The 26,030-nt window shown below is 39.1% G+C and overlaps 1 protein-coding gene across 1 annotated transcript in view; it reads right to left on the bottom strand.

Moving 5' to 3' along the window:
• Positions 1 to 26,030, bottom strand: part of DPF3 (double PHD fingers 3) — a 167,976-nt gene that overhangs the window by 52,251 nt on the left and 89,695 nt on the right. The window contains exons 4-9 of the mRNA XM_036383766.2: positions 19,741 to 19,868; positions 15,880 to 15,975; positions 14,823 to 14,861; positions 11,174 to 11,252; positions 10,828 to 10,869; positions 1,624 to 1,761 (exon numbers count right to left, since the gene is read on the bottom strand). Coding sequence (XP_036239659.1) covers positions 1,624 to 1,761; positions 10,828 to 10,869; positions 11,174 to 11,252; positions 14,823 to 14,861; positions 15,880 to 15,975; positions 19,741 to 19,868 — 522 coding nt within the window. The remainder of the gene's footprint in view (positions 1 to 1,623; positions 1,762 to 10,827; positions 10,870 to 11,173; positions 11,253 to 14,822; positions 14,862 to 15,879; positions 15,976 to 19,740; positions 19,869 to 26,030) is intronic.

Below are 26,030 nucleotides of genomic sequence, written 5' to 3'. Positions count from 1 at the left end.
CAGTGTAGAATGCACCTTTTTTATCATGGGCCAAAGTCAGCTGCTCCTAACCTTACCATAGCTCTTCTAAGTCTTCTTGTTAACTTCTATCATTTATTAAGCACCAGATACAAGGACTGAGACCCCTTGGCACCTATGTCAAGCTGAATTCAGGGTATAGGACACTACCTTTTTTTTTTTGGGCATCTATTGCAAGACCATTGTCAATATTAATTCAATACAGATTTTCAATATTCCTCTCAGGTATGTAACTATTACTGACTACTCCAGGCACAGGAAAAAACAACCAACCAACTAAAAAAAAAACCCAAAATGGATGTAAATGCTAAGTAAACAAAAGCTGCTGGGTGAACACTGACATTCCCCTGCCTGCCCAAGCAGTCACTCTTAGTGCATTGACAGCTCAAGTTTATCAACAGCTGGAGGAGTCAAAATTACTTTTACTGTGAATCTACCAAACATGTGAATAACTAAAAGGTAGAGCATAAAAGTGACCGAAACATAGAGCTTGCCAAATGGGATCACACTAAACAGTCCTTCAAGCTCAGACAGTGGCTAGTAGCAGATGCTTTGGAGGAAGGAACCCCCCTCGCACACTTCCCTGGGGACAATTATCAATTATACCACTTAGAAAAAAAATGTTTTCCTACTTCCATATTTCTTGCAGTTCTTAAGGTATTAGAAAGTGTTTTCCTGCATATTTTTCCCTGTAAGCATTTTATTGCTTTATTACTTTGAACAAAAATAACACAGATCATATGCTGATCCAAAAGAACTTTTTGAAAGTGAACAAAGCTATCTACACAAATCCCAAGGTCACAGCAAACATCACATAGTATATAAAACTGAGAAACGGTGGATTAGAGACTTGCAAAAATCAGTAATAGAACACAGTATCCTTGACTTCCTGTAGTGTGCCTAAGGAGCACAGAAGGGACAATCAAACAGGGTCATGGACCTTATGCTCACACTGAGCAGATGTGATTCATCACAGAAAGATTTGGACCACTTAGATCTCTTTTAGTGTTGTACCAGAGTGGGAAATTGAGGCACATTCTCCTTTCACGTTCCTGCTCTCCTCCTTGCAAACCAGTACTGATGTGTTTTCATAGCTTTTATCAAACCATAACTAAGGAGCAGTTTTTGGCAAAGTGGAGGGTAAGCTGTTTATGCAGCAGGTGAAGGTATAAGGGAGAAAGGTGGTTATTTTCATACTGAAAAACTGAGACATTGATAAATATCTTATTTAAAGGCAAAACAAAGGCAGCCCCCTGAAACGACTGGATGTGTATTTCTTCAGCATCCTTACTAAGAACCTCTGGGAGGCTGCTTGATGATGGGCAGCTTGGCCATCTCTTCTTTTCCCCCCTCTCCTTGCCACCTCCTCCCCACAGGAGCAGTAATGGAAAAGTGACTTGCCGCAGAGATAATGCTGGGTTTGAAATGAATTCCTGACTAGCTGAGCCAGCACCCGTGTGAGCTGTGGCTGATTAGCTCCAAGCATCCACATCCCAATCACTCACAACTGAGCTAGGCAATAACATCAACATCCCCAAGGCAAAGACAGGTTGGAGATAACAGCCCTGAAAAGGATCTCAAAGGCAAAGGGAAGATCCTACTCACGTTTGTGGTTTTCATTTCGGTGGACGGGGGAAGAGCGGGTCTCCTGCTCACGGGCTTCATCACCCTCTTCACTGGCGAGGTGGGTGTGAGCATAGTGGTAGCTTAGCCCAGGCCTGTTCTTGTAACGCTTGCCACAGACTGGATGGAAAGGAGATATGAGGAAGGGGAAGAGAGAATGGAAACATCAGTGTGATCTACAACCACAGCAGCATCCTCTCAAATAATGCTCCCTTTCCCCTGAGAACAGCACCATGCACTCCATGCACCTGCCCAAAATCCTTCCAGCCAGCACTGGTGAAAGATGACAGAGGCAACCCTGCAGCTGCCGGTCTCCAAACAAGCTTTCTTCCCACCATGCTGCCAGCAGTCCTTCTCACAGGCCTAGGCAAATGGATTCAGTCCCTGCAGATCACAGAGCCCTAATCCTCTCTGCTAATATTACTAACAAGACTGCACATAAAATTAAATGAAATGCCAGTTCCAGTGGTGGTGCTGCACAGTGCACAGCAATGGGAACAAGACTGAGAAGAAACAACATTATTTTCTTCATTACTGATCTCTGAAAAAAGGAAACAGCTGTGATTTTTTTAAAGGCTTTCTCTAAGAGGTTAATAAATAGCTTTATTCAGATTCCCAGTTAAGACAAGTAGATGGAAATCATCCACAGATTCTTGCTAAAAAAACATGTGGTAGTGATACTTATTTGCCCAGGTAAACTCCAATGAACAATGCAATATATGACAGAGAATACTGCTTCTGAACTTTCATTTATTGTAGGATTAAGTCAACAGATATTAAGGACAGAATCAAACAGCTTGGGGTGATGAAAGGTCTACACTTTCACAGAGAGCTTAGCAAGGGCAGGCAACATCATAAGATTCATTAGATATGAATTGATTTTCTATAAAGTTTTATGAATTGATTTTCTATAAAGTTTTTAATTCATGTTATCGTCTCAAAAATTTATCACTTTCCATCTTCAAAGCATTTTTTGAATGTTTATTTTCTTTTATACAGCTATTTTGTCTACCAAATACAAATATTGCCATTTTAAAAGACTAGAAAACAAAGACAAAAAGTTTAGTGCCCTTCTTGCAATTTTTTCCTCCCAGAGACTTTTTCAGTCACCTTAATTAACCTCAAGGATTTCACACAGGATTAAATGTCATGTCCAGCAGTCTGTCCTGCATTGTGACCATCCACTCCTAAAAGCTTAAGTTGGCCCCAATACGTATCCTGCAACATATACAGATACTTACTTCCCATTCTCCAGACACCTGAGTCTGGGAATGTCAAAGACTCCACAAATAAATTTTTAAAAATTAAAAAAAAAACCAAAACAACCACACAACAACCACCCTCATCCCATTTATTCATTTATGTATACATAAAATTTAAAATTTTATTCCTTTCTGCTACTACTCAGAAAACACCAACTGATGTTCTGCCTTTTGGAACAGATTATAAAAAACTGTAAATAAAAGCTTATTACAATAATATATTTCATTCTTAATCTCTTCTGATTTACAAACTCCCTCAAGGAAAATGCTTTTCTTTATTAGAAACATGTAAAACAAGCTCATGATACATATGAGTGATCTGGAATATTAGATACTTTTTCCCAGTTTTCTTCATCATGCAAGGTGATGATCACAGAATCATCAAACAAGACAGAAGTTTCTTGGAAGTGCAATATGTCCTGTCCTCAGTCACAGATTTTTTAAGTCTTTGAATGGCCTTGATTTAGAAATGAGACCTCCTGCAGGAGGGAAGAGGCAATATTGAGAGAACTAAAATACTTATATAGATATGCACATCCATTCTTTGAAGCATCTGCCTTCATTTTTCATATGTAAACCTAACAGAATTGCCAGACATTTTGAAGAACTAGACTGTTGTTAGATGCATGCTCTCCACAAAACATCAGTTCAGACTCCCTCTTCTAGTACCATCCTTGTTTTCTTCCAGTGCATTCTGGAGAGGGAAACTACTTCTCCTTCTCTGTGGTCCTGCAGGGCAAAGGACAAGCAGTGGAACAGATGCTGAACAAGAGTCAAAACAACAAGATATCAGCAGTTCTGTGTGACTTTCCCCATATTTGGAATAGTGGAAAAGCATAACACTTAAGTAATCATCAACCCAGAAACAGCTCACTGCTTAAATTCTTTTATAATGGTAACCTCCTCTAATTACATAAATGTTGCAGCTTTACTTAGAATGGAGAAAGAGATTTACATTTCTAGCAGATTGACCATCTGCTAGATGAGCTGGATCGGCTCATCAAGTATCCTACTCTATCCCTCTTACTTTTATGTGTTTGAAGAAGAATGTTAAAAAAATAATTCTATTGCTATGAATTACCAATACTGCTCAAAGACTTCTGTCAAATTATTTCCAGGACACTATCAGGTGATCAGTGCACAAAAGGAGATTTGCATTCCCTGCAGCAAGTCCCAAAATGGTGGCGTTTACTCCATTCATTACAGAATCCTGCAGGGATTTTAGCTATGGTGTTAAGGATGACATACGAAATCAGATGGGTCTGCAGACTCGTCCTTCTTCAGCAAAAAAGTATCAGCTCACCAGGAAAAAGCAAGTATCAATATAAGCTGAGTCAGTAGTAATTCTGCAGCTGAGTCCTTTCCATTGTGAGGACTTACAGGTGGCCTTCAAGGGTGACAGCAATCTCTGACATGCCTTGTGAGAAATTGATTTGAAGGACTTCATAACCAGAACTGAGGCAAATAAATTTGGTTTACATTGTCCTAGCAGATCCTTTGTAGGACCAAAGATTTGCAGTTCCAGAAGCCTTTGTTCTTGGTGTCTAGATTTTTCCATTTTTCAAATTCACTTTGTGTCATAAAAGAGTCCGAAGCAATGCCATGAGCTGAAACTGCAGAGATTTCATGTTCCTCAAACAAATCAGACTTTTGCAGAGGGAAAAGGGTCATGATATTAGTCAGGCAAAAGAACCATTGGCTGCAGTGAGACTTTGCTAGAATGGAAGCTAAATCAAAACTTCATGGATTCTCCAACAGATTGAATCTTCCTGAATTCACCCAAATCTCTTATTTTCCAGGTAAGAGCACATTTTATTAATCTACTGTATCACTGTGCTAAGAAGTAGTTTCTATAAAAGGGTGATCATTAATAAACACTTAGCTCTTATATAACTCTTCCCACTGCAGACTGGCTTTTCAAACATTAATTAATCTTCCTCCACATTCCTGAGTGGGAAATACTATTCTCATTTCAGTTCTGAAAAAAGAGAACCGCAGAGGGGCTGAGTTGCCCACGCAGTGATCTTTTTTCATTACCAGGACTGGAATCCATGAGTTCCAGCATCCACACCAGTGCTTACACCACATCTTTCTCATTCTTAGAGCTGACAAAAGCGTAATGAGAACTGGTTCTCCCAGTCTGAGATGAATGCTGTTGATTAGTTTTTAACACTATGCAGCTCACACATAGCAAGTGAGAGTGTGCCTTTCATAAACTTTGTCCAGTGGCCTTCCTTTCAGCAGCTTTGACTTTTTTATCTTCAATTTCCCTTGCTGGATAGGCTTGTCATCCTTGCATGTGGTAGATTTCATCCTGAATCTCAACACTGGGAAGTTGACTTGATCTTTAATTAGGTGGCCAAGCTCAATAAAAACAGTGGGAGTTTGTAGAACATAACCCACTCCAAATCCTCCTGCATTCAAAGGATATATTGTTGCTATGAGCTGATGTGAATGCTGCCTTAGGAACAAGCTGGGTAAGTAAGCAGCAATTCAGCAGTGCAGACCAAGTGTCACAAATGGGGAAGAGGGAGAGATTTTTTTATGAGGCCACCAAACATTCTCCTATGATAAACCTTACTTTCCTTCAAATTTGAAGACTGATATTAAGATGTTGCACAACTACAGTATGGGGGGGAAAACAGTATAATTGCAAGCATTGAGTGTTTCACAAAAGAGACCTCTCTTCTATGTTCTGGACTGTAGCACCCTGCAATTCTTTGGATAAGCAAATTCTCACTCTGTTTATATTTCTCAATGATTAAAATTAAGATAAAATACTTCCCCTGTTAAAAAGGGGATTTGAAACCTATGACTTAAAAGCTTTCCTCATCAAATATCTAATGGCTGTGTTGCTGTCATTTTGAAATAGTTACACATTTGGTCCTTGGCAGCCTGTGATCTGTGTTCCAGCCAGCTCTCCACATACATTTTGCACAATCTGTCACCAGTATGAGACAGAAGGAAACATTCCATGTTTCCAGTGGAAACAGGAAACTGGAGGAGTACATGCTGGGGTTTTTTTGGGTTTGGTTTTTTTTTTTGGTCACTGAATTTTGTCCCCCTCATCGTCTTTCTTTGCTTTTCTCTGTTGCCTCCTGTTCCTTGTTCTCAGGTGTACTATGTCAAATACTAAATCTTGAGTTAACTTCTGGCAGGCAGCCATTTCTCAAAGTTTCTCAAAGCCATTTCTTCTGTCCTACCATTCACTCCACTCAAAAAAAAAAAAAAAAAGGACAAAAAAATCCCCCTATCCTTGTTTTGCACCAGTTTGGTAATATATTCTCTCCTGTTACAGTTGTGTACAAACTCTGGCACATTTAGAGATCTCAAACATTAACAATGCATTTTGACCTCCACTGATACAAAGACTTCACATTCATCCCTCTTTGCTCAGTACTACACACACTATAGTATAGTCACACTGTACACCTGTAGTATGAGAGCAGCTATTTAGCATCCCATTCCATAGGGAATTTTCTGCAGGTAGAATAGGGAGGTAAATATTCCTTGTTTCAGTGCCCCCAGAGGACAAGTCCCAGAATCTACCTGCTGTATTAAGATCACAGTAACTCTTAACCCCAGTTCAAACCCCAAAACATGTGCAGCTCAACAATACAGCTGTGCACATTTCAGTAAATGGGTTGCTAGCCAGAGCAAAGGAGAAAACAAATATTCTACATGAGCAGAAAATGTTCAACTGCCAGAGTCAGTTCTGTTTCCCTTTTACCATGTGCTCTATTCAACATCTATGTTATTCAGTATTTAAATTTTTTTAATGTCCTTACCTATCTAATCTTGTCTTTTCTACCAATAATGTATTCAAAGGATGCCAAGAATAGCAGATATGGTGGGAGAGTTGTTTGTTGAGTACATCTGAACAAGCATCTTATTCTAGATCTTACTGCTTATCTATTTAGGGATTCACCAGAAAGGATAATACCAGGAGATGATTACTGAATAACCTATTAGGTCAGCCATCTCTGTGCCTCTCATGGATATATAACAGAGCAAGTTTCTTAAATACAGTTTGTAAAAGTAATTGTAAGTACAAGTAAATCTATCAACCACTCATCTTCAGAAATGCATCTCTCCTCAGAACAGCACTTTTAACTTCGTTCTGGCCACTACTACTTTAAAAAGTACTTTGGAGTTTTTCCACATGAAAGAAACAAGCTTAGTAGAAGAGCTGAAGAAAATACAGCTGAAAGAAGCCCCAGTAACTGTTTACAGACATAGAAGACATTGTTATTTTCCCTCGAGAACAGTACAAGGACTGCTAGTCTTGGACTTCAGCAGAGAGAACGTAGGTAAATAACTAGAGAAACCTTAACATTAAGTTCTTGAGGAAAGAATCAGCTTCTACAAAATACTACAAGATCAGTGTCTCTGGGTACATACAATGCTGCGTTAGTCACTGATCATCAAAAGTCCTAGGAAGGTTTCAGTCAATGCTCATTTTGCACAAGGAATGGATCTGAATGTACAGTTCAGTCTCAGAAGGACTACAAAAAAAAGAATATGATATAAGTTGCTATGCTAAAATAGGAGTTTATATGGGAATAAAACTAAAAGGAGATGAGGACATATTGGTAAAAAGAAAAGAAATAATTTCTTTTAGAGGAGGGCAAGGGAATTCTTCTTTAGACAGTGGAACAGAAAACAAAGGTGGAAGTATGTACATAGTCCCATGTCTCCATGGGAATTTGAGAAGAATGAAAGCATAAAAGTGAGGAGGGGCAGCAGGAAAGTTAATTGCTTGCAGAGATTCAGCACAGACTAACTTCTCTGGCTAAAGGAAGAAGACATTTGGAATCATGGAACTCAAGTGCTACAACTGATTGCAACTTTAAAACCAGAATACAAATTTCTAGATACAAATTCAGAGAAGGCTTTTCTTTCGAAAAAGTAGTAAGTAATATATAATAAACACTAATAAAATAGTAGAGGGATTTCTAAGAAGACTGCTCAGTAGGCATATTGATTCCCCAGCTGAATATTTGACAGTGAAATGGCATCAATTCTTATTAAACGTGTAGGTATTCATTTATTCATTCATTCTGTCCCTCTAAAAATAACATGCCCTGTTCATCAGGAACAGTGGTGGTGGTCTACCTTCCACTTGTTTGACATCAAAAGCTTTGCTTTTCAAGCTCTACTTTCCACTCTTCTTTGAGGCACCTGCTGCCTTTCCTTGCCAGGTGCTCAAGCTACTTTTGGGACTGCTGTCATACAGCTGCTAAGCCATTTGGCTATGTTACCATTTGCAGTTTATACCCATCTCCAACCAGGCTTGCCTGCCACTGTTGTAATTGAAGCCATCCCAAGGGAGCTCAAGGCACAGCACAATCCAATGCAACTGGCTGAAAATCTGACCACCAAGTTTTCTACTTGGTGATGTGATGAAACAATGCATTTCATGATTATCCTAGCAATTTTATTGATGCTTTGAACAAATATTTTATTCTGAACTTCTACTAGAGTATATGCTCAGTAAAACCAGCTGAAGTATTTCAGAATGTTTCATTCCACAAAAGAGGCATCCAATCACCTCTTCTTAAAAACACAAGAGGACAAAATATTTTGAGCTTTGAAAACGTTTATCACATAGAAATTGCATGTTTCCAGCCAGCTTTAATATTGGGACCAAGTTTAATAGTGATGTAGGTCTGAATGCCTCTTACAGAAAAAGTCAGGTCTTTTCAGAGGTAACATTGCTATTTTCCAGCACAAGTGGCAGTGCCACTGGGCATCACACTTGCATCATCTTACCAACACACTGCCTAGTTGTTTTCTAAAACCCTTTTATAACTGATGAGATCTGTTGATATATTCTTGTTTGCCATAAATATGAACGTGTAAATATGATAAAAGGACAGAGTAGTTTTTGACCACAAATCATTTTTTGTGCCCATGCTGTTTATAAGAAAATTAATTTGGTTTAGCTGTGTTTATGCTTTCTTCTCTCTGGTCATTTTCAAAACTTGAATATCAGTATACTTGCAGAAGAAGCAACCTGGAGGCATATTACATAGACTACAGAAGAAGCAAACTGTTGGCCCATTAAGCTAATTATTTATACCCATAATGCAATTGAGGGAATAATGCTTTCCCAAACAGGAAACATATACACTGTTTCACCTGCATGTTTCCATGTAAAACAAACTTATCTGCCCACAACATCTGCACAAGGAGTACTGCAAACCAATTTCTAAACTACCACAATTAGATTGAGTTTTATCTATAAAAATATTCATCAAATCATTTCAAAGAAAAAATAAATCCAAGAAATTCACCCAAGCAGGCTAATAGGCCAATTACTCATAATTAATGGCATGTCATGTTTGTATAGAAATTTAACAAGGGCAGGATATTCTTCAGGATGATGACATTACAACTGGGACAGTTCTTCCCTTCTTCTCTTAACTCAGATAAAAGAGTTCTGCTGTCATATAACCTTTTTATCAGCTATCTAAAATGGAAAAGGAGAAGTCACTGTGCAAAGTCTGGAGTCCAAAATTCCTTATGACTCACCTATAACTGTAAGTTTCCTAAAAGTGAAAGGTGTCAGCCAAATGAAATAGGATACATTTCCAACATTAAAGATGAAATTTATGCTCCAAAATGTAAGCCAAGGCAAATTCTGTCAATACAACAACGTATGAGAGTCTTGACTTCAGGCCAGATTTCTGCTGCCTGCTTTGATATCTTCAACGTTTAATCTACTCTGTGCAAATCACTACTATGCACGTTGGGAGTTCACGGTAAAATCCAAAAGCAGTGCAAGATCAGACAATGTAGAGTCGTTGTGTTCCAAATTACTACCACTGTCAAGTGTCCTTGGATTTAGAAGGATGTTCCAGAAAAGAGATAAAGAAAGATATGCATATACTGCATATACCACCAGCAAAGGAAACCAGTGGATTTCAACAAGATATATCTTGGGCTCTCACAGAAGTCTTAAAAGACACTTTTTAGTTCTTCCAGTGCACTAGGACTGCTATTTAACCACAGCATAGGTCTTCTGACTCTTCATAACTTTAAGGGCTCTTCCTCCTTGACTATGTTTTTATCATCTGTCATGTCCCCCTCATATGCAAGTCTTCTGGTTTCTGGGCACATACAGTCACCTAGTCTCACCTTACAAGAATATGATTTCACATGGAATATAGTTCTTATTCACCATGTAAACTCCTTATTTCCTCACGTTTTTAAAAATCAGCAGAAAATCCCTCCAAAGATTGACACAGCAAGAGTTATTATTTTAAGGTCGGTAACGTTGCAAGATAGGCAAAAAGGGGGTTCTAGTTGTCCTCAAAACCAGCTGGTTTGGACAACAGAAGTGAAGATCTGCTATTCTCCTACTTCTAATGACTTTTTTTAGGTTACTGTCTTACAGGCTAGAAGGCAGCTGGTAGCACAAATTACAATTGGATGTACATTCTAGAATAAGCCTTAAGATGGGATATCTCAAAAATATGTGGGTAAGATAAGTGCCCTTCATGGAAACGAAGCAAAAAAGAATATCAAAAGAAGAAGGAAGGCATCAAGGACTAGACTGTAAAAAAAAAAACCCAAACAATTGCATGACAAATATTAGACTCCTCACTCATACTGGGACTCTGGTACCCTCCTTCAGTGTTGATGCTGGGCTCTAGTATAATTTTTCCATTCAGACAATGCCTTGCTTCACCTGAAGTCCAACTGCAAGATACCAAACAGCAGGACTGTATTCAAAGGGAATATGTATCAAAAGAAAGCATTCGAGATGTTATTTGTTTCTTAGAAGGGCTCAGCTTTTGATGATGCCACAAGACATCTGGTGAGGGATAAGACCTTCAATATTTAGCCCAGTGAGATTTTAAAAGGACTGAAGGGAGGAGAATCACCAAATATATCAAGAGACACAACAAGGGTGAAGTACCTTTGTCGGAGATTTTTGAGTTATGCTTTTGTTTGTAACTATCTGAAACAGAGAAAGAAATAGAGGGTGAAACTTACATGGGGGAAAAGAAGACAAAAGGCAGAGAAGCCAGAAAAAGAGAAAGAAAAGATAAGAGATGATTTATTAAAGGGCAAAGGAAAGTAGAGTCTTGCCGAGAACTTAATTTTATTTCCTTCATGCAAAAACACCAAGAGCATCAGCAGCAGGTGGCAAACATGCAAGTCAGAGAGCAGCAGAATATTTTGCTGTAATATATGAAGCCCTGAGTGCACTGAGCTGGTAGGACCAGGCTGGAAGCAGAATAAGCTGTCTGGTTGCTACTTACTGTCACAAACATAGGGTTTGTCATGATCATCCTGGGAGGCAGCATCATTCCGTCTCCTGCCCCCTCCAGATCCCCGAGCCTGCAAGGACAAGAGGAATGTTAGCATTATTCCATCACTCCCCAGGTCTCCTTGCACCCCACACCCTCCTATGAAAGATGTGCAGTATAAACTAAACAGATCCTCAGCTTCCATACAGGTTCTCAAAGTGGTCTTGACCCTCCATCTCCTAAGATGTGCTCTGTGTTAATGGACCTTGTAAAGCAATGGAGATCCTCTCCACAGATGGCTCATACTGTTCATCCATAGCAGTAGTTACTGCCAGCACATATTCAGTCGAGTATCATCACACATTCATTTGTGAAGATGTTCAAATACCTTGCTGAACTGAATATGAACGAATGAATAGATGAACAGGTGTTGAAGAATATACACAAACATTAAATCAGCCAGAAAACAGGCCTCAAATAAAAGAGAGGTCAAATTATTTCCTTCAGTATTTTCAAAGGGTCACTGTTTGTGTTGCTATGTTTTGTTTTCTAGCTGAAAAGCAGTGTGTTGAAATGGCCTTCTGGGACAAAGATATTGTGGCTAATTATAAAATGGAGCTTTGGTCAGTTAGTGGAAAAGATTAGATAATGTGGCTACCTGCAATAACAGAAATTACCCAGAAATGTCTCTCTGCAGTTCTGTGTTCCTAAAATGGACCAAACTGGCAGCTATAGAAACTGAAAAACTTTGTTTCTCCACAGCACAGACTGCTCTGTCTTGAGCTCCAGGGCTGAGAGTGGAATTCAGCATCAAAACTACTCAATCCTGACCCTTCTCAGCTGAGATGCCAACAAGGAAACAGCTCATATCTGCCCAGTGCTGGAGTTGTGATGTGAAACTGGGAACTGAGCCAAGGCCTTCAATTCTTTCATGTTCACTAATGTAGAGTCTGTAAATGACAATAATTTTAGACTTGATCTTTGTTTGAGGAAGTGATCACAGGTGGATGGCTAAATAGTTCTTTATTAATTCTCCTAATTACTCTATTCCTGGAAAAAATGATAGAATTTCTTCTGCTGGTCCTCTTATTAAGCTGTTAATATTTCTCACTCTAGACAAGGCCACCTGACTCAAATCCTGCAAGCCTTTTCATGTGAAAATACGAAAAGGACAGAGCTTTGTTAGGTAAAGCTGAAGAAGGTGTAGAAATCCTGAGAATATTCGCACTCAGCCATAAAGGGGCCATAGAAACTTCTCTCTCCTATGAGCTTGGAACAGAACTAGCACTATTAGAAATGTGTTCCACTGGATATTTAAAGAGAAGTAATAAGGAACAGTTTTACACTGGCCTGACAAAGTCTGTTAAAACCGGGATTTATAAAAACTTAACATGTTATTTCCCTGGGATTGCTCAGGTCTAACTCTTAAACACAGTCCCAAAGGAGAGACATGGATTTGCAGCTATCTGGATGGGGTAAATACTATTATGTATGACAAGGATAACTCTGCCTTCTGCAAAGACCTCTGTGCAGTCCAGCACACATGTGCAGAGCAAGATCTGTAAGGGTGAACTGAAAAGCAGTTTCACCCTAGAAATGGCCTCAGCAACAAATGTTTGGTGGAAGCTTCTTTACTGACTGTATCATATAAAATCATCTTACTAGTCTGCACTATTTTCTCTCTGACTGCCAGCTCTTTAAACCCCCTCTGGGCAATGAAATCAATCCCAGGCTAGTTCTTTTCTTCCCTTACTACTGCTAAATGTTCTGCAAGCTGAATTTCAGTCCATGGCAGCTCCTCCACAACCCTCAACTCATCAGGGAATCTTCACATAGACAAGTGATTGGCCCTTATAAATATTTCTGCTGGCACCCAGATTAGGATCCAATTTCCCCATTTTACCAGCTGCATTGGTTTTTCAGGGCTATGAAAAAGATGTAAAGTCTTATATTTGTCACTAGTCAGTAGCTCTGACTCTATTCACACTCTGAGAACATACCTGTTGAGTAAGAAGGTAATATTTTACATAGGTACGTTTCAGAATATGATACTAATTTGTTTCTCAGAATTTTGCTTGTCTTACAGTCAGCTGTTCCCTTTCAAAGTGTTCTCTACAGAAATGCAGGGGCACAGCATTCATGGCATGACCACGTGTCAGAGACACTTTTTCATGCAATGAACAGAGGGGAGATTTTTCAAGTCAATGACTTTCAATGGGACTTGGGTTCCTAAATGTGCTTGGTGCCTTTGAAATTGTCCCACGGGATATCCAGCTGATGAGCAGACAATCTGTGCAGGTGCATCTGCGTACATCTCATATCTCCTAGAAAACCACCCTGCCAGCTCCTACCACATTGCCCCTGTCCAGCAAAAACACTAGAAATCTCTTTCTGTAGATCTACCTCTTCAGCCTTCAGTGTCCTTCCTATGCCCCCATGATTTCATGGGCTAGCCTTGAGGGGACAGGAAACCAAGCAGCTGCCCCAGAGGCACTGAACTGAACGCCCTGTGCTTGCTGTCTGTGCTCCAGGCTGTTGAATTCAGTCATCCACAGCTGCCTTTATTCTCCTGACAGGATGCAGCAAAGACTACAAGACTTGACGTGTGAGGCCTGGACCCATGGCCCAGCAGCCTTGAAGCAGCCAGTGAGAGTAGCCAAAAAGATAGATGGAGAGTCCAGGATTAAAAATAAAATCATGCTGTAGGGAAAGGAAGGGGCATGTGCAATTTGGAAAGTCCAGAGCAGTAATTCCATTGCATTAATCCTGCATTTATGCTGTTAGTCCTTCTCACTCCTCTGAATCCCCAAAGGTCACACTCCACACGATCTTGTTTCCTATGCATTCCTTCCCCTTTTCTGCCCTCTAAAACTACCCTAACCAAGTCCTTCCTAGAAACAAAGAGCAGCCCAGGTTTCATGTCACCTAATTTTAAATCCTTAGCCTCAATTCCCTATACTGAGTCAGGCTAGAAAAGGGCTGCCTTTAGGAAACTGGCAAAGCTCTTGTGACCAGATGCAATTCAGGCTTACCAGTTTTCAACAGCTAGATAACCTGGCCACAATTTTGAAATTCTAATTTCTACTACATTTTGCTTTGGTTATTGATGCCATCAAATAAAACAAAACATTACTTGAAGTATGTGGTATTCAGACTTCTCTTTTTTGCACTGAAAGAAGCCAGGGCACTAGCAGAGCAGGAGTTAGTTGCAAGAAAAAAGCAAGCAATCCTGCTGCTTCTGTACTTAATAGGGGGCAAGTTCTAGGGCAGAAAATAAAATATAAATGCATGCTTCAAAATGAATGGGACATCTAGTACCCTCCAACTCCTTTCCTTAGAGTAACAGAGAAAAAATTCTGGAACATTTTCCTGAACGGGGAAGCAAAATCTTGCACGTAACACTAACTTCAGGACTTTGTTTGTACAGGTCTGGGACATATGAATACACCAAATCCCATTCTCCTGAGCGGTATATTTCTTCTATCTCTTCCCTCCCTTTCACTCACCCTATCCAGCATGTGCAATTTACATGAGAGCAACTTATTAGAAAAGAGTTGTTAGCCTGGAATATTAGTTGATTGCTACAGTCAAGCTTATGTGCATGTATTGATTCTATCTCCTGGTTTTGGTTACTGGTTCATACAAATCTTCTGAAACTTACATTTTTCTGGAAAATTTTTTTCCAGGTGGGGGTCTTTGGCTAAGAAAGAAAGAAAGAAAGAAACTGGTTCAGGTGATTTTGAGAATAAGGAAGATGATATATATACTTATCCAATTATTAAAGTGCTTTGATCTTATATTAAAGGACTTAAGCTCCAAAATAAAGAGGAGCAGAAAACTGAAACAACACAACAACCAAAGAGGAAACCAAAAGAGAGGGTCTGATGCATAAGTACATTGCAAGTATTCAATGTGGTTTCATGTCTTTTATTAAAAAACTATTATATTCTGCTCATTTGGCCTAAAATGTGGCCCTTCTTGCTTGACTTCTATAAACACATCAAAAGGTACATCTAGAGCTCCTGTGCCCCTGCAGCATCCACTGGAGCCAAAGAGAGATGAAAAAGCTCAAAATTTCTGAGACTTGTGTTCACATTTATTTAGATGCCTAGCTTACGGGCCCACAATTGAAAATGTTGATTCCATTATTTAACTGGTACCCTGATGAATTGTGAAGACATCTTAGGTAAGAGAAGGGACACAGAGTCCCCTAAGGATAAAATTTTGCCCTTTTCAAGCAAATGGAAGATTTGCCATGGGCTCAAGAGAGCCAGTGTCAACCACAAAATGCTACCCTGGAGAAAGTTGCAAAACTTATTAACACTGTTCAAGTTACTTCTTATTAATACTTTTTTGGCTGTCATAACTGAATTTGCTGCTTTTCTGTAATTAGTAAAGGTTTTTTTAAGGAGCATTGTAATAGCAGGATGTCATGATAGTTATTACAGTTTACATTACAATTGTAAATACAACACTAAAATAAATTTTCCCCAAATTTTTACTCTCAAAATAGTCCTTTTCTTTCACAGCAATTCACAAAAGTAAACTGAAAAAATATTAAAAATCTATTACATATGACTGAAAATTACCTTTAGTGTAATCACTATCAGATATTCATGGATAAATACTTTGCATACATAATACACATGAGAAATATACACTATATTTCTGCAGAGGTTTGTTTCCCTCCTTTCCATTCCAATAAACTCTCCACTTACCCGTCCTCTAGGCCTGTTCTTTCGTTTTGGAATATCTTCTTCCAAGTCTTCTTCCTCGTTCACTTCATCTGCATTTTCATCATTTTCTAAAACCCTCTGTGGTTGAACAACAAACAGGAATGGTTAGAAGAAAAAAGGAGGACACACAAAACCAACTACTGCTCTTTACCACAGTGACTGTGGCTTATTACAGTTGATATAAAGCCAAATCACATCCCAGTACCCCTGCTTCTCTCTACCAAAGCAAAATTTTCTCTCTTTTCCACCCTAAGATCTCCAGGGAATTCCTACTGAAAAACTACTACTGATATCAGTCAACTATGATAAAAAGGTTCCTAAGAACAAATACTGGCAGCACTGAGCACCAATATTCCAAGACAAAACAAATAGTAGTATGCATAACTGCAGGCCCTGTCTGGGAATTTGTTTGCCTGGGCTTTTTATTTTCATTTGTTGCAATTTAAATTATTTTGTTTTCTTCTAATGTTGAGAGTGTACTTCAGGAATATAAAACCAGTGGTTTTCCCCTTGGTAGCTCACAATCTTCTCTCTTGAGCAAAAATAGAGAAAATTACTCAATATATTCCAGAACGGATCTAGAAAGCCATGTTTTGTAGGACTTGCACCACAGGTACAACTCTAATCTGGAAGCAGAAAGTTTGTTGAATGAGAATGCTGAGGAATTACAGCTCACAAAACTGTGAGATGCCTAGGCCCAGGCAATTTCAATCTTTTAATTTGACCTTTTGAAATGTAACTTCTACAGAACCAAACACAGGCTGGCTGTCCTGCATGAAAACATGTACAAGTCAGATGTCACATGGAAAAAAGCCAGACAAATCACCACAATACTAATGTGAGAAGAAGTCCCATTGACATTCCCTCAAACCCTTGGCATGTCTGCTAGAAATACAGAAGTTGGCCCCAGCCACTCCTGTCATTTATGGTGCTGCGCCATTTTGCAAGGGACTAATCTGGAATCACTAACTTTCCTTTGCCATACTAACATTCATTTAAATGACAGCCACAATGCAGAGTCAAATAGTGACATCAAAGTGATAGGAATGTTCTTCAGTCTTACTGTATTTGCCCCTTCTCTCTAATTTCTACTTTAAAGCTATTTGAGAGCCAGCACATGGGGAACAGGAGAAAATCAGTCTCTTTCTCTCTTTTCCACATACCTCAAGCACCAAATTCTGAATTTGTGGGAAAGAATACAACAGATATTTCAACTTTCAAAAAGTCTGTATTTAGAAGATCAGTTACAAAAGTTTATTCTTACTTTATCAACTAAATTTCTAAGACTAATACTGGTCAGTGCATTTCAAACAAGTTGTAGCACATGACAAGAATCAAGTGTTTTGCTTCTTCTATTTTTGAATATCAGGAGGCTATTAATGAGCTCTGACCATCATGAACTACAATTTCACATAATACTGGAGGTACTAAATACTGAAGGGTGTAAAAGTTAAACAGGTTCCAGTTCTGCATACATTAATTGAATTCATCTTAGGACTGAAGTGCTTGAAAAATGTACATGAGGAGACTTTAAGAATGTAGGTAAGAAAATAAGCAGACTTCCTGATGTGAGTTTGTATTTTTCCATTTCTTCATATCTTAAAGTATGTCAAAAAATCCCCAACAAAAGAGGGGCAACCACATTGTATGTGGGAGGGAAAGAAGCTAATTTACAACAATTATACTACACAACAGTTAAGAGAAATATTACAAACCACTTTTTTCCCATAAAATTGAAGCATCAATTTAGGAAAGAGATAATATGTAACCAAGTGTGAATTTGGTGACAATGCCAGAGTAATTACTTTAATCCTTGATAGAAGGGGCATAACCTTTCTGCTTCATGGTCAGAAGGCTACTCTAACTCTTCTCAAACTCTCTTCTCCATCAACCAATGGAGATACACATTCAATACCAATTTACTGCAGGGTAAAATTCTCAATCATGTTACATACCAACTGTACTGCAGGTCCCAATACCTGCATCTGTTTAGCAGGGAGAACCCTTATATGTTTTAGCAGAGTAACTTTTCTTTTCCTATTATGTCTTTCTAAAAGTTTCCCAGCCCTAGGTAATTTGGTGCAGCCAAGCACCAAGTTGTCTTCTCCTGACAGATACTGTGAATTTGGGAGGGTGGCAAGTGGCTGGGTCTGAGGTGGGAATTACAATGATGTCTATCCCACCTGCTCACTCTTACCACCATTGAGGCTGGGCCCTTTAGAGTTACAGCACAGACAAGTACGCAAAGGAACAAAGGAGAGATTTGCAATCTCTTATTTGTCATACCGATGAAGGCACTGATTGTGATTTTCATCTGGCACAGTCTAGCTGCCAGGTGCCAAAGTACACACTGAAAGCTGCCTACTAGTGAAGGCTTTGGCAATCATTGTTCTACAGACTGAATCCAGATAAGCTATGCTAGTATAAAATAAAGCAGCAAGACATGCCTTTTGCATCTGTTCTGATGAAACTAGCATCCAGTTGACAGGTCACAGCTACAGCAGTTTAGCTGAAAATCTGTTCTGTTTTTTTTGCACTGTTCTGCAATGCCTGGATTTTGTCACTTCCACCATCTCTGAGGTCTCTTTCCTCAGACCGCTACTGGGGATCATTTGGGAGCTCAGATCACAGAGCAACATTCAAAGGCACTTGTCAATTTCATAAGGATGCTGCACCATGACTTCTTGTGACCTTGAAAGCAGGTAAAAACAGACCTTTGGTAAGAGCTCTCAGCTTCATAGACCCAGATATACTACTGAAGAAGCAAACACAGAGCAGGGCTCATGCCAGGCTTTTCCCCTTTCCATGAGCATGGCATGCTTCCTCTTTGATGGTGCTCTTTTGCCAGTGGAACTGGGAATGGGAGACCCAATTGTGCTGCCCTTGCCTGTGTAAAATTTCTATACAAATAGAGCAGTAGGACTGAACTCCAGGTAATACAGATCTGATGTTTATGTTTTTCTGCTTCATTTTGCATGGGACTGACCCCTCAAATTTTTACTACTTTTAGGTATAGATGCAACATTTTGTATCTCACCCAAAATTACCAAATTTGACACAGTGCTAATAACTCTCACTAAAAATCCCTAAAAAGACTCATGACACAATGGTGTTTTAGCATCAGCAAAGATGTGCTGCTGTTGGACAGGCCCACTTTCCTAGTGATTTAAGATGTTTTAAAAGTGCCATATACAAGAACCCTTTATACTAGCTGAATTCCTTCTTTAACAAACCTACAATTGTGTTTTGGCTTTTAATTGTTGAAGGATTAAATTAAATTCTGACAATTTTCATAACCATAATGCATGTGAAAAGGCAATATTTTTCATACTGCCTAACTAATAATAATTGAAATATTTAAGATTAAATCTTGTTTTAGATATTTGTTTTTCTTTAATACCTCCAGAAGGCCATGTACTATTAAAAAAAAAAAAAAAAACAGGCAAGGCAATGACATGTTTTAATCTACAGCAGCTGTAAATCCAAATTGAAATCCATGAAACTCACTTTAAATGTGAACCATTAAAATTCAGTTTATAGTTGGGATCCACCTCAGCTTCTCAGTTTTTTTATGTAATTATCTCATAGTGTTGCAAAATAAGTTCCAACACAGGACCTGAGCAGAACAGTTAAGCAACAAAGATTCTTGTGACAAGAGAAGCGTGTGAGATACTGATATCATTTTGAGCATCACAGCATAGCACAAAGGTTTGATAACATTTTGGCAGTAGAATGACACAACTATCAACAGATACACTGTTTTGCCACAGGACAAAAGACTCTTAGACTTAGAGACAAATTGTAAAATCCAGCCTGATGTCAGGGCATGGGGCTCTCCCTTACCTGGATTTCTTGTATAGTGTCTTCCTCTTTAGTGTCTGTTTTTTTCTCTATTGCCTCTCCACGCAGCAAGGCTTCCAGAGTTGTACTTTCTGAGGTGAACCCATCTTTTTTCAGAGGCAGATCAACTTCTGAAAAACAAAACACACTCACTGTGTGTCTCCCCCAAAGGGCTAACAAGAAGAAGGACAGAGATGTCAAGCAGATGATGAACAGACTTTCAAACTTGTTTCTATCTGGAAAGGAAGATCTTCAAGTTCATTTAACCACTAAGAAACTCCATTTATGGTTAATTTCTATCCTACTGAAAACCTGATATCTTTTCATTTTCTGTGCTTGTTTACAGGAAAAAAAGGCTGGATATATTTTGTCAGGAGGAAATAAATGGGGGGGGAAATCCTTCTTCTTTGTGTAAACTCCCTATGCTTTAAATAAAGAACAAAACCACAACTTTTTAAGATACTGAAATTACAAATATGAAGACTCTGATCTCCTGAAGAAGAAAAGTAGTTTAATGCAATTTAGCATCTGGCACAGTTTATATAGCACAGCTTCGATCCTCCTTCTCCTACACCAGGGCATGTTCCACATGTGGAAAAACAGAAAGTGGGGGGGGGGCAGTGCTGAGACCTTACTTTGAAAAACAAAGAGATGTGTCTTGAATCTCCCTGCAATACTGACTAGATAAAATCCCTGGTTGGCTCTAGCTGGCAGTACTAGAAAGAAACCCAGTTATGAGTGCAGAATCCTGCTCATAAAATGGGACAACACCCAGTCACTGCAGGAAGAGCCACAGGCTGGCTTAGAAACAGGCTGGGGACAGAGCTCCAAAGACACAGGATTTATGAGGAAGTTTGATGCAACTTGCTGGAGAAGTGAAGGAGCAGAGCCTTATTCCCCTTTCAAATGGGGGAATAAGGCTGCCACTAGATTATGAAGCAATGCAGCAGACAGGCAAATACAGTATGTTAACTTTAGCAAGATGTTAAAATATACCTGGGAAATAATCCAGTTTTCCTTGTACACCCTAGCTCCTACTCCACTCATACAGGGGCTCATTTAGAGCAATCCCCTGGCAAGGAAATATCCTGCACATGTCTTACCTGACACTGCCAGGCATGGATTTTTAAAGTACTCCCTCCCTTCTAAAATGAATTCCTTTCTCTACACCGTTATGTTTTCAAGTAATAATGTACAAGAATGATGCTTACAAATCAGCATCTGGTGTCCTTAATTCACAGTTCTGTCTGCTTATGCTTTAAGAACTGTGTTTTGTTCCCCAGTCTGCCTGAAACTCCCTGTCTTTCTATCACAATGAGCTGTAAATTCTGCAGGGCAGAAATTAATGTGGTTTTAAAGTCTCAAATCACTCCTGCAAACCAAATAATGAATGAGCACTTCCACCTGGGACAGTAACGTATAATCTGTTTCTTGGGGGCAGTTGCATCCCATGAATATGTTTGTTCTATACATGAAAAACTTTCAGTTATCAAATGATTCAAAGTCCCTGATCTGTACTTCCACAATGTACTTCCTCCAGTCTTCTGAAGTGGGAGAGCATTGCTCAGCCAATAACCACAGAAAATCCAGCAGAAATTCCAGAAAAAGCTATTCTATTCATGGAGGGAAAGGCTGGGTACAAACCATGCAGAAAAACCAAACCACTGAGATTTTAAAGGAAACTCCCAGGACAACCCACACAATGGGATGGGGTCAACTGTGAATTGATCCCCCTTCTCATCACAAGGAGCTCTATTCAATCAGGCCTCTGTTTTCAGCATTAAGCTCTGCATACATATCCCATTATGGCCCCTTCCCCAACTTCTCCCTTGCTTGAGCTATAAAAAAGACAGAAAAGTCAAAAGAGAATCATACAGATTGAATTTCCCTGTATGAATGCCTAGTACCTCCCTCTGGATCCACACATTTCAATGGAAAGAAGAGATTTTTGATGTGATTTATGTGCAAATCCCAATGCTTGAATCTGTAGTCACTGAGGAACCTCCATAATCATCTCTGGATGTGGGCTTGGCTTGGGTTCATAGTCCTGTGCTTGGGTGCAAAAGGGCATTTGCTCTGTATTTAGAACCTTGAGGGATTGCAAACCCCAAGGGATCATCATATATTCAGCAAGCAAAGAAGCTTCAAGCAAGCTCAAGGGCATTGGAAACAAACATGTCCTCACTGTGACAAGCTCTGCCTGTCTCTGGATACCAATACATTCAGCAAATGAATGCATTAGAAAAGGAAATGAGCAAGGAAAGGCTGAGGGATAAGTGGAACATATATGAAGGTGGAGCTACTCTCCATTTGTTCCAGAGATATCAAAAACTAAGTTTGAAAAGAGGGAAAGGTAGGTTTTAAGGTCAAAACAGGCAGCTGTCTTTAACAGGCATGGTTGTTCTGTGTGGCACTGCTACTTCCCAACAACAACCCTCCAGGAGGACTTTTCATCCAAAACTCTCAGAGCATTTTCTAATTACTAAATTTAACATCCCACTGACAAGGTGTTGTAAGGTAATATTTTTATTCACAGTTGATGGGGAGACTGAATCACCAAGAAGTTAAGTTAGTGAGCTGGGCATCCAGGGAAAATAAACTCAGTGTCTGCCTCCCATTTTCCCCCTAAGCTGACTGCCATTGAACTCCTTCATTTTCTTCTCCGTTGGTAGCTTCTATGAATGCACTTTAATTCCTAAATAGCTCTAGAATGTGGGAAAAAGCAGACACTGTCTTATCTGGAATGTAAAGTCTACAGCATAAAAACCTTCAGAGGTCCAAAGACAACCCTTCATAATGAATTCAGTCTCTGTAATAAATCCAATCCTTCCTGAAGATGAGTAGTCTGTAAAGGGTACAGTAATGAAGACAGGAAATTATGTTTCCAAACCCGTTTTTGAATCCCCACAGATGAAACTCTTCTAAAATCGAAAAGATAGTTCAGTTAACCTACAGAAATAGTTAAACACTACCAGGGATCATTAAATGAATTTCACTAAATCCCTTATTTTCTCTTAGCTATTGAACAATCCATGATTTTCCCACAAAAGAAAGAGAAGTATCTTTTACTCTTATACCAGTACCCTAAAGAAAACTGAGGAGTCAACTCAAAACCTGAAATTTAGTTTTCATGTGAAAGATCAAGGCCTTCCCCATACTATGGGAGCTGCTATTTGGAACTAAGGTGGGGTCTGTTCCACTCACTGTCCTGCTTATGAAGGTACCAGCCAGTGCCTGAAGCTTCAAACAAGGCCAGAGGGAGACTCTTCTGGGCTTAAGAAATTAAACTGTGGCCTTGTGCTTGCCTCTACTCTGATATTGCTCATGCCACACTATGCAGTCACCTCACAAGTTACTGTAGAAGCTGTGAACATCTGCCACGAGAGAAATGCAAAAGAACTTACCCACGCTAATGCTGTGTTTCATCCTGAGAGATAAATGCAGTATCCCTTCCAGTTATTCTAAATCTGTCTCTTCTGAGAATACACAGAATAGCCCAGCCTTTTCTGAATTTTGATACACTTTTACCTCAATGTTTTCCCACCTGATAGAGTCCAACAGTTTAACTATGGTTTGAAAGAAGGAGTGCTTTACTTTATCTGTTGCCCGCCCCCTTGCTCTTACTGGGGAAAATAGAAGTTCTTGACAAAATTTTTTGTAGTTTCTTTTAATTCCTCTCCTTTCAAGGATAAAGAGTCGCAATCTTTTCTATTACTCTGCTGTGGGAAGTTTTGCATATGCTCCTGACAAACTTCTCTGAACTTTCCCTCATTATACACCAGTCTTCCCAAGATACTGCATCTGGCATTTTCAGATGAAACCACATCCCCCATTTAAAGAAATGAATTATGGTGTTCTTTAGATTATTCCTCAGACTGTGTCTTTCAATGGTCAAGTTATTTATTAAGCAGAAGAATTAGGAATCTTGTAATGGGGACAAGAACTTCCCATAAGGAATACATTCTAACACTCAGGTACATATTATAATGCCCATGCCTCTGTCCACTCTCCAAGCATATTGACATCTCCCCAGAGTGCTCTGCACAGACCTTCCCAGCCATGATTGCTCTCAATAACTTCATAGTATGTGCAAATCTTTGTAGTTGACAAGGTATTCCCACTCTGCAGCTTGTTCATTACTGCATTACACAACACAGGAGCAAGCACTAAAACTTGATGCACCAGCTATAAGCCCTTATCTACAATGGAAGTTTTTTCTTCCATTATCTTTTATTTTAAAAGTTTTGATCCAAGACAGTTCTCAATTTCTCTTTGGAGACATAACAAAGGTCTTCAGAATGTTTAAGAGAATTGTCATCCCTCCACCTATTAGTTTTTTACTAATCATGTAAAGAATTTTGAGAAAGTAGTGAAACATGCTTTTCTTTGGAAGGAAAAATGTAGTTGGTTAGAGTCACCTATGTCATCGTTTCCCAGGTGCTTTACTGCTTATATGTAATTACAGTTTCAATCAATTTCTCAGATGTTCATGTAGAATTTATGTGTCTTTAAATCTTTGAATCACATCCAAATCCTTTTTAAATATAGGTAATAGCATTGCTACCCACTAATTGTTCTAGAATCATTGTAACTTCTAGTTTGTATCACAAGCTCTTCTTCAAACATTACAATTTCAGAGAACATAATCTTTATTACAAGTAATAACTACCAGTAAAGTCACTATAATTAAAAGATTACTCTTTAATATGAAAATTTTAAGAAGGTTTGGAGATAAATTTCCTTCTGATTAGTACCGTAAATACAATAGCACATGGTTAATATAGCAGAAACAAGAAGTAGTAAGAACTATACAAAATGGAAATGTCAAATCAACAAAAATCATCAATGAAAAATAAAATGTTATTTAAGAATTCTTCCTGTTTTAGTAAACCATCACATTCTTGGTGCCACAGCTAAATATTGTGCATATATTATAATTCAAATGTGTGTGTGTGCATATAATTATAACTTACGTTTCTTAACTTGGCAGAGTCCCTTTCATAGTGATTAAATTAACATGGTTATTTCTGCTTACCAGCTCAGTGCAGCAACCTCTCTGTTTATTAAGGTCCTGAGATTGCAGTGGTAGAATCTGAACAAGCATCCATGCCAGTATCATTCCTGTATCTGTTTTCTATTGAACTGTTGCCTCCAAAAGAAGCACATTTTCACAAATCCCACAAAATGGTGGGATTTTTCAAGTTTCAATTTGCCAAAATAGCAAAATAGCTGCAAATTCCTGTCCTTAAATAAGCTACATTTGGTTTACAACGCATTGAGAGCTAAGCAACTTTTCAGTGTCTCTTTGAAACATAAATTAAAAACAATCATCCCTTTTTCTATACAGTGCAATGTATTTGTTTTACAATGGATCATTTCCATCTCCACAGTAGCAGCTGCCACCCAAACCATCATCTCTGTGCACTCGTAAGCAGCTCCATTTCCAGTTCTAATTGGAAACAGAGATACTTATTGGGTGAGTTCCAGCATGATCTATCACGCCAGAGACAGCTACTATGCAAACCAAAGCAATCCGGCTTCCAAAAACCCTCTTAGACAAACACTGACTTTGCACATAGATTCTTGCGTTTTTGTTTCTTGGTGCCATTCTTTTGGAATATAGAAAGTGTCAGAGGAAACTATACATTACGAGTCCATGAAGTGTTGTTTAGGATGGATAAATCCAAGGATATTACCTTAATAACCACTACCTCTTTAAAATCATATAGGTGGTCTAAAAAAGCCACCTAATTCACAGTAAACAGAACTACTGCTGAGTGAATGCAGCCACTAAGCTCATTAAGAGGATGTGGCAGGATGTGTCTGAAAGTGCAGTGCAGTGGCTCAGCAAGCAATTAAATCCCATGACAGTTTAAAATGAGAATCCATCAGTGTCACAAGAGTGTGAAGCCTCAGCATCTCTGCTGTTCCCACCCCCAGCATTTTATTTATTATGGCGTTTCGGGAACATGTGAAGTCAAAAAGATTATAATGAAATATGCCATATAAAACCAGATTAAGCCTGCTCTTCTTTGGGGAAATATGCAGAGAGAGAAGCTGTCTGTTAACTGTCGAGTTTGCAAAAGATACCATCTTTTGGGATGGTGCTCTCTGCCAGCAGACAGAGTGCCCCAGGGGAAATGGTGGTGAAAAACCCAGACAAGCAGCATCCATCCATCCATCATACGCTCATCTCCACATCTCCAAGGCACAAATATAGCGGTAGAGTGCAAAGGGTGGGGGCAGGGGGATGGAATCCCTTAAGAAAGAATGGGGAGACAATGCCTTATGTG

Source organism: Molothrus ater, chromosome 6, assembly GCF_012460135.2.
Source record: "Molothrus ater isolate BHLD 08-10-18 breed brown headed cowbird chromosome 6, BPBGC_Mater_1.1, whole genome shotgun sequence".
Lineage (NCBI taxonomy): Eukaryota > Metazoa > Chordata > Aves > Passeriformes > Icteridae > Molothrus > Molothrus ater.
The sequence above is the reverse complement of the archived record's forward strand: the minus strand, read 5'-3'. Positions and strand labels throughout refer to the sequence as shown.